General features: G+C 39.5%; 1 protein-coding gene across 7 annotated transcripts; it reads right to left on the bottom strand.

The window, feature by feature from the left end:
- Positions 1 to 92: 92 nt before the first annotated feature.
- On the bottom strand, positions 93 to 13,041 carry LOC105164018 (uncharacterized). 7 transcript variants are annotated; one of them, XR_847978.3, is made up of 10 exons: positions 12,865 to 13,041; positions 11,783 to 12,059; positions 11,482 to 11,697; positions 8,682 to 11,403; positions 7,824 to 8,572; positions 7,492 to 7,676; positions 7,305 to 7,419; positions 7,157 to 7,210; positions 3,025 to 3,109; positions 93 to 1,134 (listed from the first exon to the last, which is right to left on the bottom strand). XR_847978.3 is itself a non-coding variant. In XM_011082562.3 (8 exons), exons 2-7 carry the CDS (start codon positions 11,987 to 11,989, stop codon positions 7,338 to 7,340), a joined length of 4,161 nt encoding a protein of 1,386 aa, XP_011080864.1. In that variant the 5' UTR covers positions 11,990 to 12,059; positions 12,865 to 13,041; the 3' UTR covers positions 7,028 to 7,210; positions 7,305 to 7,337. The 7 variants fall into 7 exon arrangements, 1 of the variants encoding a protein (XP_011080864.1); XR_002287306.2 differs by having other exon boundaries at positions 7,162 to 7,210; XR_847976.3 differs by having other exon boundaries at positions 93 to 3,109.
- Positions 13,042 to 13,501: the final 460 nt, after the last annotated feature.

Here is a 13,501-nt window from a genome sequence, read left to right as displayed (position 1 = left end):
AATCTTCTTTTATTCAAAGTATACATTATAGATCAGGGGATTAATTGAACGGAAATTTAAAAGTGGCCAAAATCCATAACAATTATCATAAATACAGTAGCCAATAAGTACGTTTAATGATATAAAAGTTAGCTTCAATTTTACAACTCCAGGCACCCGAATAATAAAATAAATACAGCTTTATCACATAAGCACAACAAGATTAACAAAAACCCTATTCATCAAAACCAGGGACACAGCCCTATCAAGTCCACAGCCATAATGGTTTGTCTGCCAACTGCGACTCCAAAAGTTCAACAATGAAATGACTCTGCAAAGTAGTCCTACAAAGCCCATTCCAAACAAAACGAACCACTTGACAGAACATTAGAGCATTAAATATAAACATTCTTCCAATCATCGCGAATCAATGTTTATCCATCCAACGCCATACTTTCATTTTGAAGATGATACTTCTTTGATTGGTGACAATAACCATCCTAAATAATATTCATCTAATTTCCTTATGAATTTCCGGCACCTCTTGCATTTGGCGGGACTCTTACCATGCCATTGAGCCCATTGGGTGTCCTCTATGTCAATGTAATGAATTTCCTATGTTTCTGAAAGGCTGTCGTGGCTTAAATGCTCGCTAAGCTATTTGTATGTTTTAGCTAAACTTAGCAAATTCCCCTTAGTAAGTTTCAGGTCTGTAAATGGACCTAATATAAAATTATGAAGGATCCATGCACTGAGAGACAAGGATCCACATTCATTCCCTCATGGTTGATTATCGCCTAAACAAAAAGGCGTCCGACATCTTTTCTACCCAAAAAAATGCTGTCAAAATATTTTTGGTAACTAGGCATATCCTCTATAAAGTTTTTCTGGATTATAGACCCTGCACATGGCTAAATTCTTAGAATAGTGATAGCACACTGTTTCACAATATTGAAAGCATAAACATACAAAATGTCAAGGAAGGTTGCAAGTACAATAGAACACGATTGCGAGAACCCATTGAGATTGTAATTTAAAAAATTGTAAACTCCACACGACACCCACAAACAAAACAATCGGATCTTTAATTACCATTCACCTATCATACTGTGTGGACATCCTCATTCTCTAGCGATGAAATTGATCCACCTGAAGCTAAATTACAACACAACTTATTAATTTCCCAACGTAAGACCTCCTAGACAAAGTCATCCATTCATGGTGTCAAAGTTAATCCAAATAAAGTGAGAGTTGAGCCCCAAAGATTAACAAAAAGTCAATCTAAAGTAGAATAGAAAACTAATCACCCCACCCCACCCAAAATAAAAAAGATCCAACAGCAGAAATCCTATCAATGTCAGATATAACACAGCAGTTAACTGAAAGAATAAGTTTCCAGTGATGTAGCGAGTTTGTACCAACAATCCAAGAACCCCGGTAATTTCCAAAATTAACCTTAGGACTTAACTTAAGGCGAAAAGGCCACATGTTTCAGATTTTTCCTTTTCTTCTTAATTCTTACTAATTTATTTATGTTATCAATTCATCTAACTAAATCATAGAAAAAGGGATAACTACAGTCCCCTCCCTTCCTCCCCTGAGGTTTGGTGTAATTACACGTAGAACCCCTGAACCCTTGTGGTTTAAAAAATTACACAAACCTCGGGAGACGGGACTGTAGTTACGCCTAAAAAAAGATTGACACAAACTCCCCATGAATTGAAAAATTACACAATAAGATGCATGTAATTTCTCTGTAGTCCATGCCCATCTAAATTTAACTCGCGAGAACTCCATTAACTGCTTGGAGCAAAAACACTTCATTAATAAGAGCCTAGAATAAGTTTGCGATCTCTCTGGATTCTGAATGTCAAAGATCATTCTGAAATCATATCCTTACCTCGTTGAAATAACACAAAAGTGAAACCTTCTCTTGTAAATCAGACACTATCGATATGAATGTGGAAAACCATTGAAGCAGGGATGGGCAGAAACAAAAAGCATTTCCACATTTTTCTGACATAAAAACTTTGCCGTAAAACCTCTAAAGTGAACACTAGCTTAATGGAAAAGCAAAAAACATATAGGATGTAGGCACCCAGGCCATACAAGACATAGGTTCCCTAGGTTGTATAAATACTAAATAAAGGGTCAAAGATAAATATCCAGACTGAATGTGTTACAGATGATCCACATTTAGTGGTGACTGATTCCAGTTTATTGAAGGCAGCAGTAATCAAAAGGCAGCCACAAGAATCATTGTTACAGCCACATTACAAGAATCGAACCTTCCACTGTATAACCGACGGCACATTCAAAGAAGTGTTTCAACCCCCCAGTTCATAAAAAGCAAAATGCATGAGAATTTCATGTTCAAACAATTGAAGGGCCAAAGCATAAGACTCGAATAGTGATAGGAAGGCTAGTTGTCAGCCTTGTTGAATGGCCAGAAATACAATTAAACCAAGTGCTCAAGTCAAAGCTCTAATAATGGTTGGGCCGTATAATATCAATTGAAGAAAATAATAATTTCCTAAAAAAAATTCCAAATTGATGACCAAAGTCAAATGGGTTTCAATTATTGTTCTCCTTGTTATCCATCCATGTATTTCTGTTGGACAAAGTTTCTCCATTTCATAGAACTTAGTTGAACAATTCAATCTTGAATTACCAATAACCAATTCTCTTTAGTTTTTCAGAGATAAAATTGTTTGTAACCTAAGAGATGACACTACATTCTGCAAGTTGAATCTGATGGGTTCTCTCTAATCCCTAGATTTCCACTTTGCTCAGCTTGATCTCAGTTCAAAAGTTCATTTTCTGTAGACAAACATCTGTTCACGAGGTTTCAGATTTACAGAAAATAGAAATAGAAGATGCAACTAAAAAGTAGGGACTGTATTTAAAGACCACTACAGGAAACTACCCAGAACCTGAGGGATTAAGAGATGAGTAAGGTAACAGAAGATTAAGGTATATAATAAGCACAATATATCAAGACAAAAATGCTATCAAACAAACTCGGTGCACCAACCATATCCTTACCCTGTTGGAAAGCGAGCAACCATCCTTAATTCAGCCTTTTTTTCTCTTCTGCTTCCCGAAGAAAGACAGGTTGAATTGAAATGATCTATTATAGAGAAATTTCAACCAGAAAAATAATCAACTTCAAAACTTGGAACTCAAGAATACAAAATATTATCAGGATTAGGAATTGTCTTAAACCACAAAAAGAATGTTCAACGTGTGAAACGGATGTATCTTCCTAATTTTGGCAACTACCTGCTGTTAAACTCTAACCTACAGTCAATAATATCCCTAAACTACAAAAAGAAAGTTCAAAGTGTGTAACGAAGATATCCTTCTAACTTCTAATAGTAACCAACTGTACAACCCTAACCCACATTTGACAACCACAGAAACTTGTTTAACAAAATAGTGGAAAATTTAGGGGGGAAAAAATATATCTTCAGATAATCCTAAACCAGAACTCTAACAACAATTTCCAGTATCTGCTTAGGCTCTGTTTTCTGTAGAACATTTCCATTTCCAGTATTCAGTCCAATTCAGTCATTGCTATTTTGCTTCACAACACTCAAGAATAAATTGATTTCCTCCTTACTAAGCCTATGAAGTCTTCCTGGTGAATAAAAAATATCACTATCGACTTTATCATTCTGTGATGTTGAGAATCGACCAAATCAAAGTTTTATTCCTGACAAAAGGATCACAGGTAACCATCCAATAAGAATCTTAAAAATGTACTTCCATGAAAAGGATGTAGAGGAACTCAAGAAACCAATCTAGCTGCAGTCTCTTCATAGAGATTGTCAGTGATTTACCATGTTGCAACTATACCAATTCACTCAGTCGTAATGAGCGTGACGAGCTTTAAAATTGAGTGAGGTAGACTTTTTAGAAGAATTGGATACATGCAGCACAAGAAATGGACGTGTTGAACTTTTCTAAACAAATAAGTTATAACAAAAATTTTGCTTGCAGTTGCAGTTGTTTCCAATAGAAAGTCCCTTTTACATGAAAGTAGTCAGATTCATTTTACCTGCACTTTTCCATTAAATACCATCCTTAGACTTAGTACATTATTTATTATAGCTGTCAACTTTATTCTAAAATCTAAATATTTAATTCTTATACTAGACAACCAAATGCCCTTCTAGAAACACTTAGGAACTGGGCCAAAGAATCCAAATACTAGTACCGTTACAAGGATGTGGAACTTGCACATGCTCTAAGTGATGTCTGGAGATCCTTTACTCCTCTATGAAAACAAAATAGATTAGAGCACCTTTCATAAAACATTTCAGGTGAGTGCGGATGTGTGGAGATCCTTAACACCTTTTCTCTACGTGAACAAAAATAGATTAGAGCCGCTTTCACAGAACATTTCAGGGGAATGCGTAGTTTTAAGCGAAAATTGAAGTTAGAAAGTTAATTTAGCTGAACAAGAGGTTCACCAAACCAAAAATGCAAACATTAAATTTGTCATTATTAACTCTTCTTATCCTCACATGATTATACAACTGTACACCTCACTAGTGTCTACACATTCGAAATGCTTGACCCACTTTTCAGAATAAGGACAAAACAGTTGTACCAGAAAGGTTTGATACTGCATAGGTACAACACCTGACAAAATTGCATCATTAAAATGAAGTCACAGATACAGAAGCATAATAAGTTCAAAGAAAGCAGTAGTACATGCATACAATATATATGTTTGATACGTCTTAAAACATCATGAGACTTCTGGCATATTTAATTCTCTGCTAAGATTTCCAGAGTAGACTTATTGCAAACAAAATCCCAACGTGGGCAGCTCGGTTTATGGCACAACACTTAATAATTACCAGCGGGTGCTGGTGAGAACTTGAACTATCTTGTTTAAGATGTCCAATTGCAAATAAATTGCTTCTGTTAGTCAAAAGCATCATTAAAATTCCAACTATGGCCCCACAATTTTCTAAAAGATAATTAGTTCAGACCCCTCAGAAGCTTGTAGTGGTATCTAGACGAAAATAACCTATCCAAAATCGCTTATAATGTTAGATTGACTACCAGGTCAAAACTCTCTACAAGAAATCCTGAGTAAGAATTCTACTATCTTATTTCACAGCCACGAGAAATAGCCTCCAGAAGAAGAGGATGGTGAAAGGCAATCTAGCCATACTGAATCAACAATGTGCACTGAAGCTCAGGAACCAAAACCATTTGGTTTAGCAATAAAAGAGATCGTGAACAGTGGATCAAAGATGTCAATATGCAACTTAAAACAATCTAGACCTCACTAAGCAGTTAACAAAGATTTTTCAGGTCCTAGCCATTTGTCGATCTAGAAGAATCAAACTCATATCCGACCCAAATATGCACCAAATTCTTTTTTTCCCCTTTTATTGGATTAATGTAACATTTTATTTTAATTAGTCTTGCAAGGGTTTTCTTCTTTGGTCTAGCAATAAATTATATAGTTTCAACCTCTGCTTTCGAGAATAGACTTATGGAAATTATAATCTAATGAAGCAAGAACCAAACAGGATTCTAGAGTAGATCATATTTCATGATTGTCTGAACAACAGTTAGTCATGCATAATGACAGTTCTTTTTGTAAGATAAGCTGCCAACTGATATCACATTGTCTCGTGTTTATCACTAGTGTCCAGATCTCATGTTACCTATAAATTAACTCATGTAGTTGCTTTAAATATTGTTCTGGTTTCAAAAAAAGAAAACAATACAAAGATCAATACAAGCTAAAAGCTGTATCGTCAGGGGTTCTATATACAATATAGTGTTCAAGGACTGTGACAAACTCTCAATGACTCTTAACTTATAGATAAACTGAGTAAAATAGAGACGTGAACTGAATCTTGGATGAGTGAAATGACAGATTAATTTACTACAGATGTCATTTTGAATGAGAAATTTCTCTCCTTACTTATCCCAGGTAGTAAACTGGACCTAGCATTCTTTTAACATTTTCAGAAGTATAGAGCAAACATTTTTCAATTAAGCAGCCAACTTCATATCGTCCACCACATTTTGATTGAGGATCCAAATTCAATACACATCTGCATAAGAACTTACCATTAAATTAAAAATTTAAGAGCTGTGCATATCCTACGAGTGGCATGCATTTCAACCAAAAATAAAATAATCACAATTCTAATACAATGTTTGGATTACTTCTTGACTCAACTGGAAGTCTTGGTTGAAAACCGTATGTTTGGTTAGTTACACTCATTTTGGGTAGCTTAAAATTTAGCGAAATTAAAATTTACATGTCTTTACTCCTTTCATATCACCTTCAACCATCACCTATATATATACTCTTGTATGCATGCATAGCTCATACAACATTACAACATGCCAATAAAATACCAACAAGACCTGATATGACATCTATGGAGTTTTTTAGGCTGCAAACTCTTTGAACCAAATATATCTTTCTTTTCAACTTCACCATTCCACCAAACTCAAATTTAAAATCCAAAATCCAACTCAATTCTTCAGTCAACTTCAAGTTACATCATCTTTTACCACTCAAAATTGGTCAAAATTGATTATTAAAAATAACAAAACAAAGCCTAAATTATTATACAGTGTCACCATCTCTTTCATTGGTGATGCAATTACAGGAGCTAAAATTCATATCAGACAAGTACTGTATAAGCAAATACATCAACACTGTCAGTTCCGGAGAATGCATGGCTTTTATTCACTCTAAAATATTTTTGCACAAGGGTGAGAACTTATCAAATCAAATTTCACATAAAATTGTCACCATTTTTTGATCATTCAAGTTGACAACGCATATGTGCCAATAAAGTGCAACGTTATTCACCGTCGACGGATCGGGTATTTCCATAATACAAAAGATATTGTCCCTTTAGCAAGGAAAATAAGAGCCTAACATTCATGTTACATCAAGTGCATTGTTCCAGAAGATATGACAAAGTTTTCAACTTGAGACCAAGTTCGCTCTTGAAACCATGCTGATCCAATAATCAAATAAAAAGCTGAAAGGAAGAAATGAGCACCCAGAATAAATTCTTGAATAACATTAACAGAAATAGAAGTGCAATACAGTTTAGCTAACATGATAATCAATAAAAACTAGCCATATTGGAATGTAGCATGTCAAAGTAATAAATCAACAAACCTAACTGCCAACAATACTTCATCCCAAAAACATCTTCAGAAACAGGGCAGCCACCTGAAATGATAAAATGAGTGTAGAAAACTGAGTGAAATTTGGAGGAAAATCACATGCTAATAAAGAAAAAGAAAGATCCAGCGCAAATCCTGACCTGAAATCGATTCCCAATAATCACATCTACCAGTCAAGGCTTGCCTCCACGGCCAACAATACCCGCTTTCCTACTTCTGCTCCCCCCTTCATGCACCATATGGCCAGCAGCATTTCTGTATGGCAATGACAAAAATTGATGATAGCACCATCAATTCATTATGGCACATACAGTGGAACGGCATTACCTCTGCTTCTTGTTGTTCTGCAGCTTGATAGTTTTGACCATATCCATGGCCATCTTTTGGTGCTCCCTGGTTTGTGAGTGCATATCAAGACCTTCAACCGTTTCACAGTCGAACTCACAAATCCGGCACCATCCAGTGCTTACAGGCTTCCTCTTCCTAGATTGATTGAAGGAATCCATACCACCCTACAAAAAGCAAAAGCACATTCACTAACAACGCATATTATTAGATATGCACAACAAATCACTAACACCAAAAACAGCAATTTAAACATAACTGAAAATGAGAGGAAACTAAATTGAACATAGAAAACCAGGTGATTTAAAACTCACAGCAAAATTTCCAGCACCAGGGAAACCAGGGACTGAATAGCTGGTCCTCATTGCAGGCTCCCCGAAATGCGGGAAACTCTGTCTATCGCCTCTAACAGGTTCAGTAAAAGGAAGAGGGAAGTTCCCAGGACCACCCACTTCCCCAGGACGACCATGACCAGGGAAGGCACCAGATGCTGAATCAGCCATATCAAAATGACCAGGCAAATATGCTGGATCCAAAAACTTCCCACCAACAAAATGGCCAGCCCCTTCTGGTCCAAAAACATCATCACTCCCAATAGGGTTCTGGATCTGGCCAGGAGACATATGCCCACCAAATCTAGGATATCGAGGGCCAACAATGTCATCTCTTCTTGGATGACGAGACATGGGGGGGAACCTGCCATCACGAAAAGGATTCCCAACTGGATCAGAAGAAAGACTGTAAGACCTTGATCCTTCACCATATCTATGCACACTCCTGGAATTAACATCATCGAAAGCTGATGTTACACGAGCATAACTGGATGGGCCACCAAATCCATGTGGAGAAGAGCCAACATACTCCCTGTTGGGACTTCGGCGAGCAAAATGCTTCATGTGATGCTGGTCAAATTCATGGGCTGGTCCATGCATGTCCAGCCGACCAGGGCCGGATGGATGATGTGAAGGTATGAACCTTGAATATGAAGCTGACGCACCAGGATCCAACTTTGACCCACCATCATAACCTTGCCCATGAGGCCCTTTATCAAGATAAATCGGAGCTGTTTTCACCAGAAGCAAAGTCATCAAGAACTCTTATCATGCAGTATTTGGGAGGCGAAGGAATACAAACGAAAAACTAAACAGCTTTAGATCTTATCAAAACATTACCTTGGTCAAGAGGGCGAGTTCGCTCTCCAGGAAACGGATCCAAATGCTCCCTAGAAAAGGACTTCAATTTTTCATCCCTAGAGCCGATCATGGAGGAGTCAAGAGCTGTTCCCCCATTCATCCTCAAAATACTTGGCTCTTCTCCACGAGTTATCATGAGAGGGTCGTCCCCAACAGGGCCTGACAGGTGCAAGGAGCCTGGCATCTGATCTTTTGGCATGGAAACTTCATTCGTCCTATCAACATGCTGGGTACCAAACTGAACCTCAAAGCGGGCTGGTGGAGCACGTCCCGTTATCCCACGTGAATCAGCTAGAGTACTCGGTCCCGGTCCTTGAGTAGTAGATTGAGAATCAAAGCTTTTTGGAGGAGGGCCAACATAACCAGTGCCCCTTCCTTCATTTGAGTTGAGACATTTCCCAGGATGAGGCAAACTGACAGGTCCTTGAGCTCCTAGTAACGATGGAGGCGGTCCCTGCACTCGTTCTTGAGGCCCTTGCTGATGAGAACCATGAGATTTTGGTGGTAGTACATGCCCTTCTGTAGCAGTAGCAGAGGCAGTTTGAGATTGCTTCTCAAAATTTGCCAAGGATGGACCTGAAACCACTGTATTTGATACAATCATTTTCTCATTCTCCGGCTCCACTGGTTTCAATGAATCAGAATTTGTCAGTGGATGACCCTCTTGTTTACAGAATTCATGTTCTGCAGCTCCAGCTTCAAAAGATTTTCCCCCAGATGCTCGGTCCAAAGAACCCCGCACATTGTCTTCTTGCTTGACGACAGAATTAATTAAATCACCCCCCTCACAATTATCAGCATCCTTGGTAACTATTCTACTTTGTCCTTTGACGATCTCCTCTTTCGGGGGATCCCCTTCAAAACCCTTTTCAACTAGTTCCTTTGGAGGTGACCCAGTTTCTTGGCCATTTGCATTCTGCTCCATCACGGTAGACATGGCATAATTTTGATTTAAAGCTGCCTGAGTTGATGTGAGTTGCACAGGTCCAGGATGAGGAGGGAAAACACCAGTAGACAAAGGATGGTTTTGTGGATGCATCCCCTGGTTCATCATCATTGGTCTCCCAACATAATTTTGAGGCTGCTGGGGTGGAGGGGGCCCCGAAGAGCGAAGTTGGGGTTGCATAGGTTGTTGCTGTGGGAAATGACCTTGCTGATGCCATTGACCTTGAAAGGGAACAAGAAAATTTTGTTGCTGAGCATATTGCTGAGGCACAGATTGTTGAACTGGCTGCATGACAGGACGATGTGGATGTGAATGTGGATGTGGATGAGATGGTGGTTGCACATGAGGTGGAAACTGCTGATGCTGTGCGGCAGGAACACCAGGGACCTGATTTTGTTGTGGCAATAGCGTTGATGCCTGTTGCTGAGGAATTGAACCGTGAGAATGGGGCGGTCGCATAACTCCAGATTGTTGTGGGGCTTGACCGTGTACATGAACTGCATGTAAGGACCCACTTGCCGCTTGTGGTTGAACTGGATGTTGATGTGATGCTCCTGAATGCATTTTCTGGGGTTGCTGAGGTTGTTGATAGGAATGATGCCCGCTAACAGGGGGGATTGGTGGATGTGGTGCCTGCGGCAGGGCAGGAGGAGCTGTGGACTGGCTAGCTTGCGGTGGGAAAACAGGAGGTTGGGAATGGGAATGATAAGGTTGTGCTTGTGGATGAATTTTCACATGCAATTGGTTTGAAGATTGATTCTGGGGTTGGGGTTGGGGTTGGGATTGGGGCTGGGGCTGGGGCTGGGGTTGGGGTTGGGATTGGGCCTGGGGCTGGGGATGCATTTGAGAATGCCCGTGAGATTGGGATGCCTGAGGTAGATGCATCTGCGCATGAGGTTGTGGGAATTGAGGCACCTGAGGATGTTGGGCAGGGGGGCGCACTCCTACTCCTTGGGCAAACGGTGGGGGTTGAGTAGACTGACTGTTGGGAGGTGGTGGTGGTGGTGCCTGCGGGGGAACCTGCGTCTGTGTCTGGGGCCGCATTGAAGGATGAGTTTGTTGCTGGGGATTGACTTGATAGTTCGGCGCTAAAGCTTGGCCAGGCGCATGTACATGGGCCTGAGTCTGAGGCAGGACTTGGGCTTGGGGTTGAGCTTGAGGTGCCAGTTGCGGCTGGGGATGGGGTTGTGGTTGAGCCTGCCCCTGGACTTGTACCTGAAGATGTGTTGGCGGTTGAGGAACAGGATTAGACTGTGGCTGCGGCTGCGGCTGCGCTTGCGCCTGGAGCTGGGCATGCTGTTGGAGCTGTGGTTGGCTCTGTGGGTGGGGTTGTGGCAGGGCCTGGGCGTAAACATGAGATTGTTGCGGAACCTGAACTTGCATTGGTTGCTGCTGATATTGTTGAATGGGCTGTTGCTGAAGTGGGTAATATTGCTGATTAGCCTGTTGGTAAGGATCATAGCCCACATATTGCTGATAATACTGCAGATATTGTTGTTGTTGATACCACTGCTCCGGAGTTGGCACAGTAACAGGAGCAACAACTGGAAGCTGAGAGCTGCTATTCACTTGAAGAATGGCATTTTGCCCAGGGTGCACAGTAGCAGCAACACTTTGAGGATTCTGGGTCTGAGGAAGTGGTGCTCCTGATTGAGCAGCAGACCGGTTGACCTCTGCAGTAGCTGTGGATGAAGTTGTGCCCGATCCACTAGAGGCTGTGACACCCCCTAAAGCATTTTGTCCGTCGAATACGCCCTGAGATTAAGTCAATCTCTAAGAACAAAATATATCTTCATTATCTCTTAAATAAGTCAGTAACATTGATCCACTCACCGGACAACTTTGAGCATGATCATGTACTTGGCGATGCACAATTTGGATTCCACATCTGTTGCATATAACAGGTGAATTTCCAAAGGAACACCCAGCACAATGCGAGGAGCAATCAGACAGCGTACCCTCCCATGAGCATCCACTTCGGAAGTAGAGACAATGCACCTTAACTTTGCCAATATTTTCTGCCAGTGCTTTATTCGAGTCCATTAGCGGCTACCAACAATGTTAAGAATGTCAGAGAAAGAGAAAGACCAGAAAATAACTATATACATCAGCCTCAGTTATCAGGACTAATAACCTTAGAATCTGATTCTGTCACCAAGTATCCATCATAAGGGCAGGCCCTGCTACCATTTGCGATGTGTGCCAAGCAAGGTTTGCAATATAGATGAGTGCATTGTGACTGAAATGCTTCACTCGGGTACACAAGTGTTCGACAAACTGGACAAAAGTATTCCCCAGGATAAGTGTGAATGTCAATTATGCACTCAATATCAAAACCCATTGTGCCTCAATAATACACTTCAACGTCAACAAGTTCCGATGCCTTGGCAAAGCAACTAAGAGAGAGGTAGCTGCATCAGGAAGAAAGAACCATTATATCCAAGATATAACCAGCAGAACAAGATTATATTAATTACACAGATCTAACTTTTAATCGACAACAAACTGAGTGAGATGTAGAGGGTGAAGAACGAACACAAAAGAATGCTGGCGTGTTGTGGACCCGTGTTGGTTAATAAAGTAGATGGTGTCCCGACTATTCTCAAATAAAATTGTGAATCGCATGATTTAGTTTTTCTATACACGGAAATTCATTAAAACACCACATTTTAAGACGGCAGCAACAGAATCCGGGCAATTTATGTACTGTCCATTTCAAGCATTAAATATACAACCAATCTATACCCGGTGGTGGATCATAACAGAATTTCTTTAGTTGTCTATGGAAACATCTTTATCCAAAAAATGCCGCCCACTTTTTGCTAATAAAAAGAACCAGATCTGAACAGTTTAGGGCACTTCGCGGAAGTTCTTTTCTTCTTTCAGTAATCAACCCAATTTAAGATACATAATTATTCAAATAGAGGGTCTAAATCACCAATATCCAGTAAAAACATACAGCATGTTTAAAACATTTTCTAGGCCAGCAAACTCGTTATTAGAAACATTGCACACATCTGTAAAAAATCTATTGTTACTAAAAAACCAAGGAAATCTTCCAAGACTTCACATCAAGAACCAAACACGCAGGAAACGCATAAATAATATGGTTAGAATTTTTACGAGTGCATGATATACGGACCTGTTTGGTGGAAACCTCATAGATACATGTATAAGTACCAAAACCTTGAGTAGAAATAGAATTTTTAAGTATACCTGCTCTTTTCCTGGACCACAAAGGACGGGGAGAAGCGCGGTGAGCGCGGTGGTCGTCGTTGTACTATGTCGTTCAAGAACGGACTGCCAGAAACAGTGGGGCGGTGCAATTGACAAGTAGAAATGTGCGAGTGAAAGCAGAAACAGTGATGGCTAGGGTTACTGATTATATATTTTCGGGGGAAAAATAAGGAGATATTCTATTTCGAAATTACATAAAATCATCTTTATTTGTCGAAATTGCAAACAGCTCCTCTTGTTAAAAGAATGGCTAAAAGATCCTAGATTATAAAACGTCCGGTCAAACTCCAGAAGAGAAAATTTTAACTACATTATGTCCATTAAGAACCCATTTTTCCTTCTTAATATTATTTAAACCTAAGATTTAATAAAGAATTGGATTTTAAGTCAAATTTATTTATTATAGAATTGTATTTAAAATTTATGAACAATTTGATTTTATTAACAAATAAGAAAAATTCAAGTTGCTTCATTTTTTATAGAATATTAACAGTATAAAAAAATATTGTTCACTTTAGGACAGACGATATAGGCTACTGTGAGTATAGGAATTGTGATTTTGGTATAAGATCGAGGGCGACAAACTTGTTGGGAAATGAGAAATGACAACTGATGG

The sequence above is a fragment of the Sesamum indicum genome, linkage group LG6, assembly GCF_026168435.1.
Source record: "Sesamum indicum cultivar Baizhima isolate 11 linkage group LG6, ASM2616843v1, whole genome shotgun sequence".
Taxonomy (NCBI): domain Eukaryota; kingdom Viridiplantae; phylum Streptophyta; class Magnoliopsida; order Lamiales; family Pedaliaceae; genus Sesamum; species Sesamum indicum.
Note: the sequence above shows the minus strand (reverse complement) of the source record. Positions and strands in the feature narration are given on the sequence as shown.

Excerpts from the sequence above, each read along its gene's own strand:
- LOC105164018 (XM_011082562.3), bottom strand. The coding sequence starts at position 11,989 with ATGGGTTTTGATATTGAGTGCATAATTGACATTCACACTTATCCTGGG. Across the intron at positions 11,698-11,782 it reads TGACAGAATCAGATTCTAAG|CCGCTAATGGACTCGAATAA; the intron begins GTTATTAGTCCT and ends CATTGTTGGTAG. Across the intron at positions 11,404-11,481 it reads ATCATGCTCAAAGTTGTCCG|GGCGTATTCGACGGACAAAA; the intron begins GTGAGTGGATCA and ends ACTTAATCTCAG.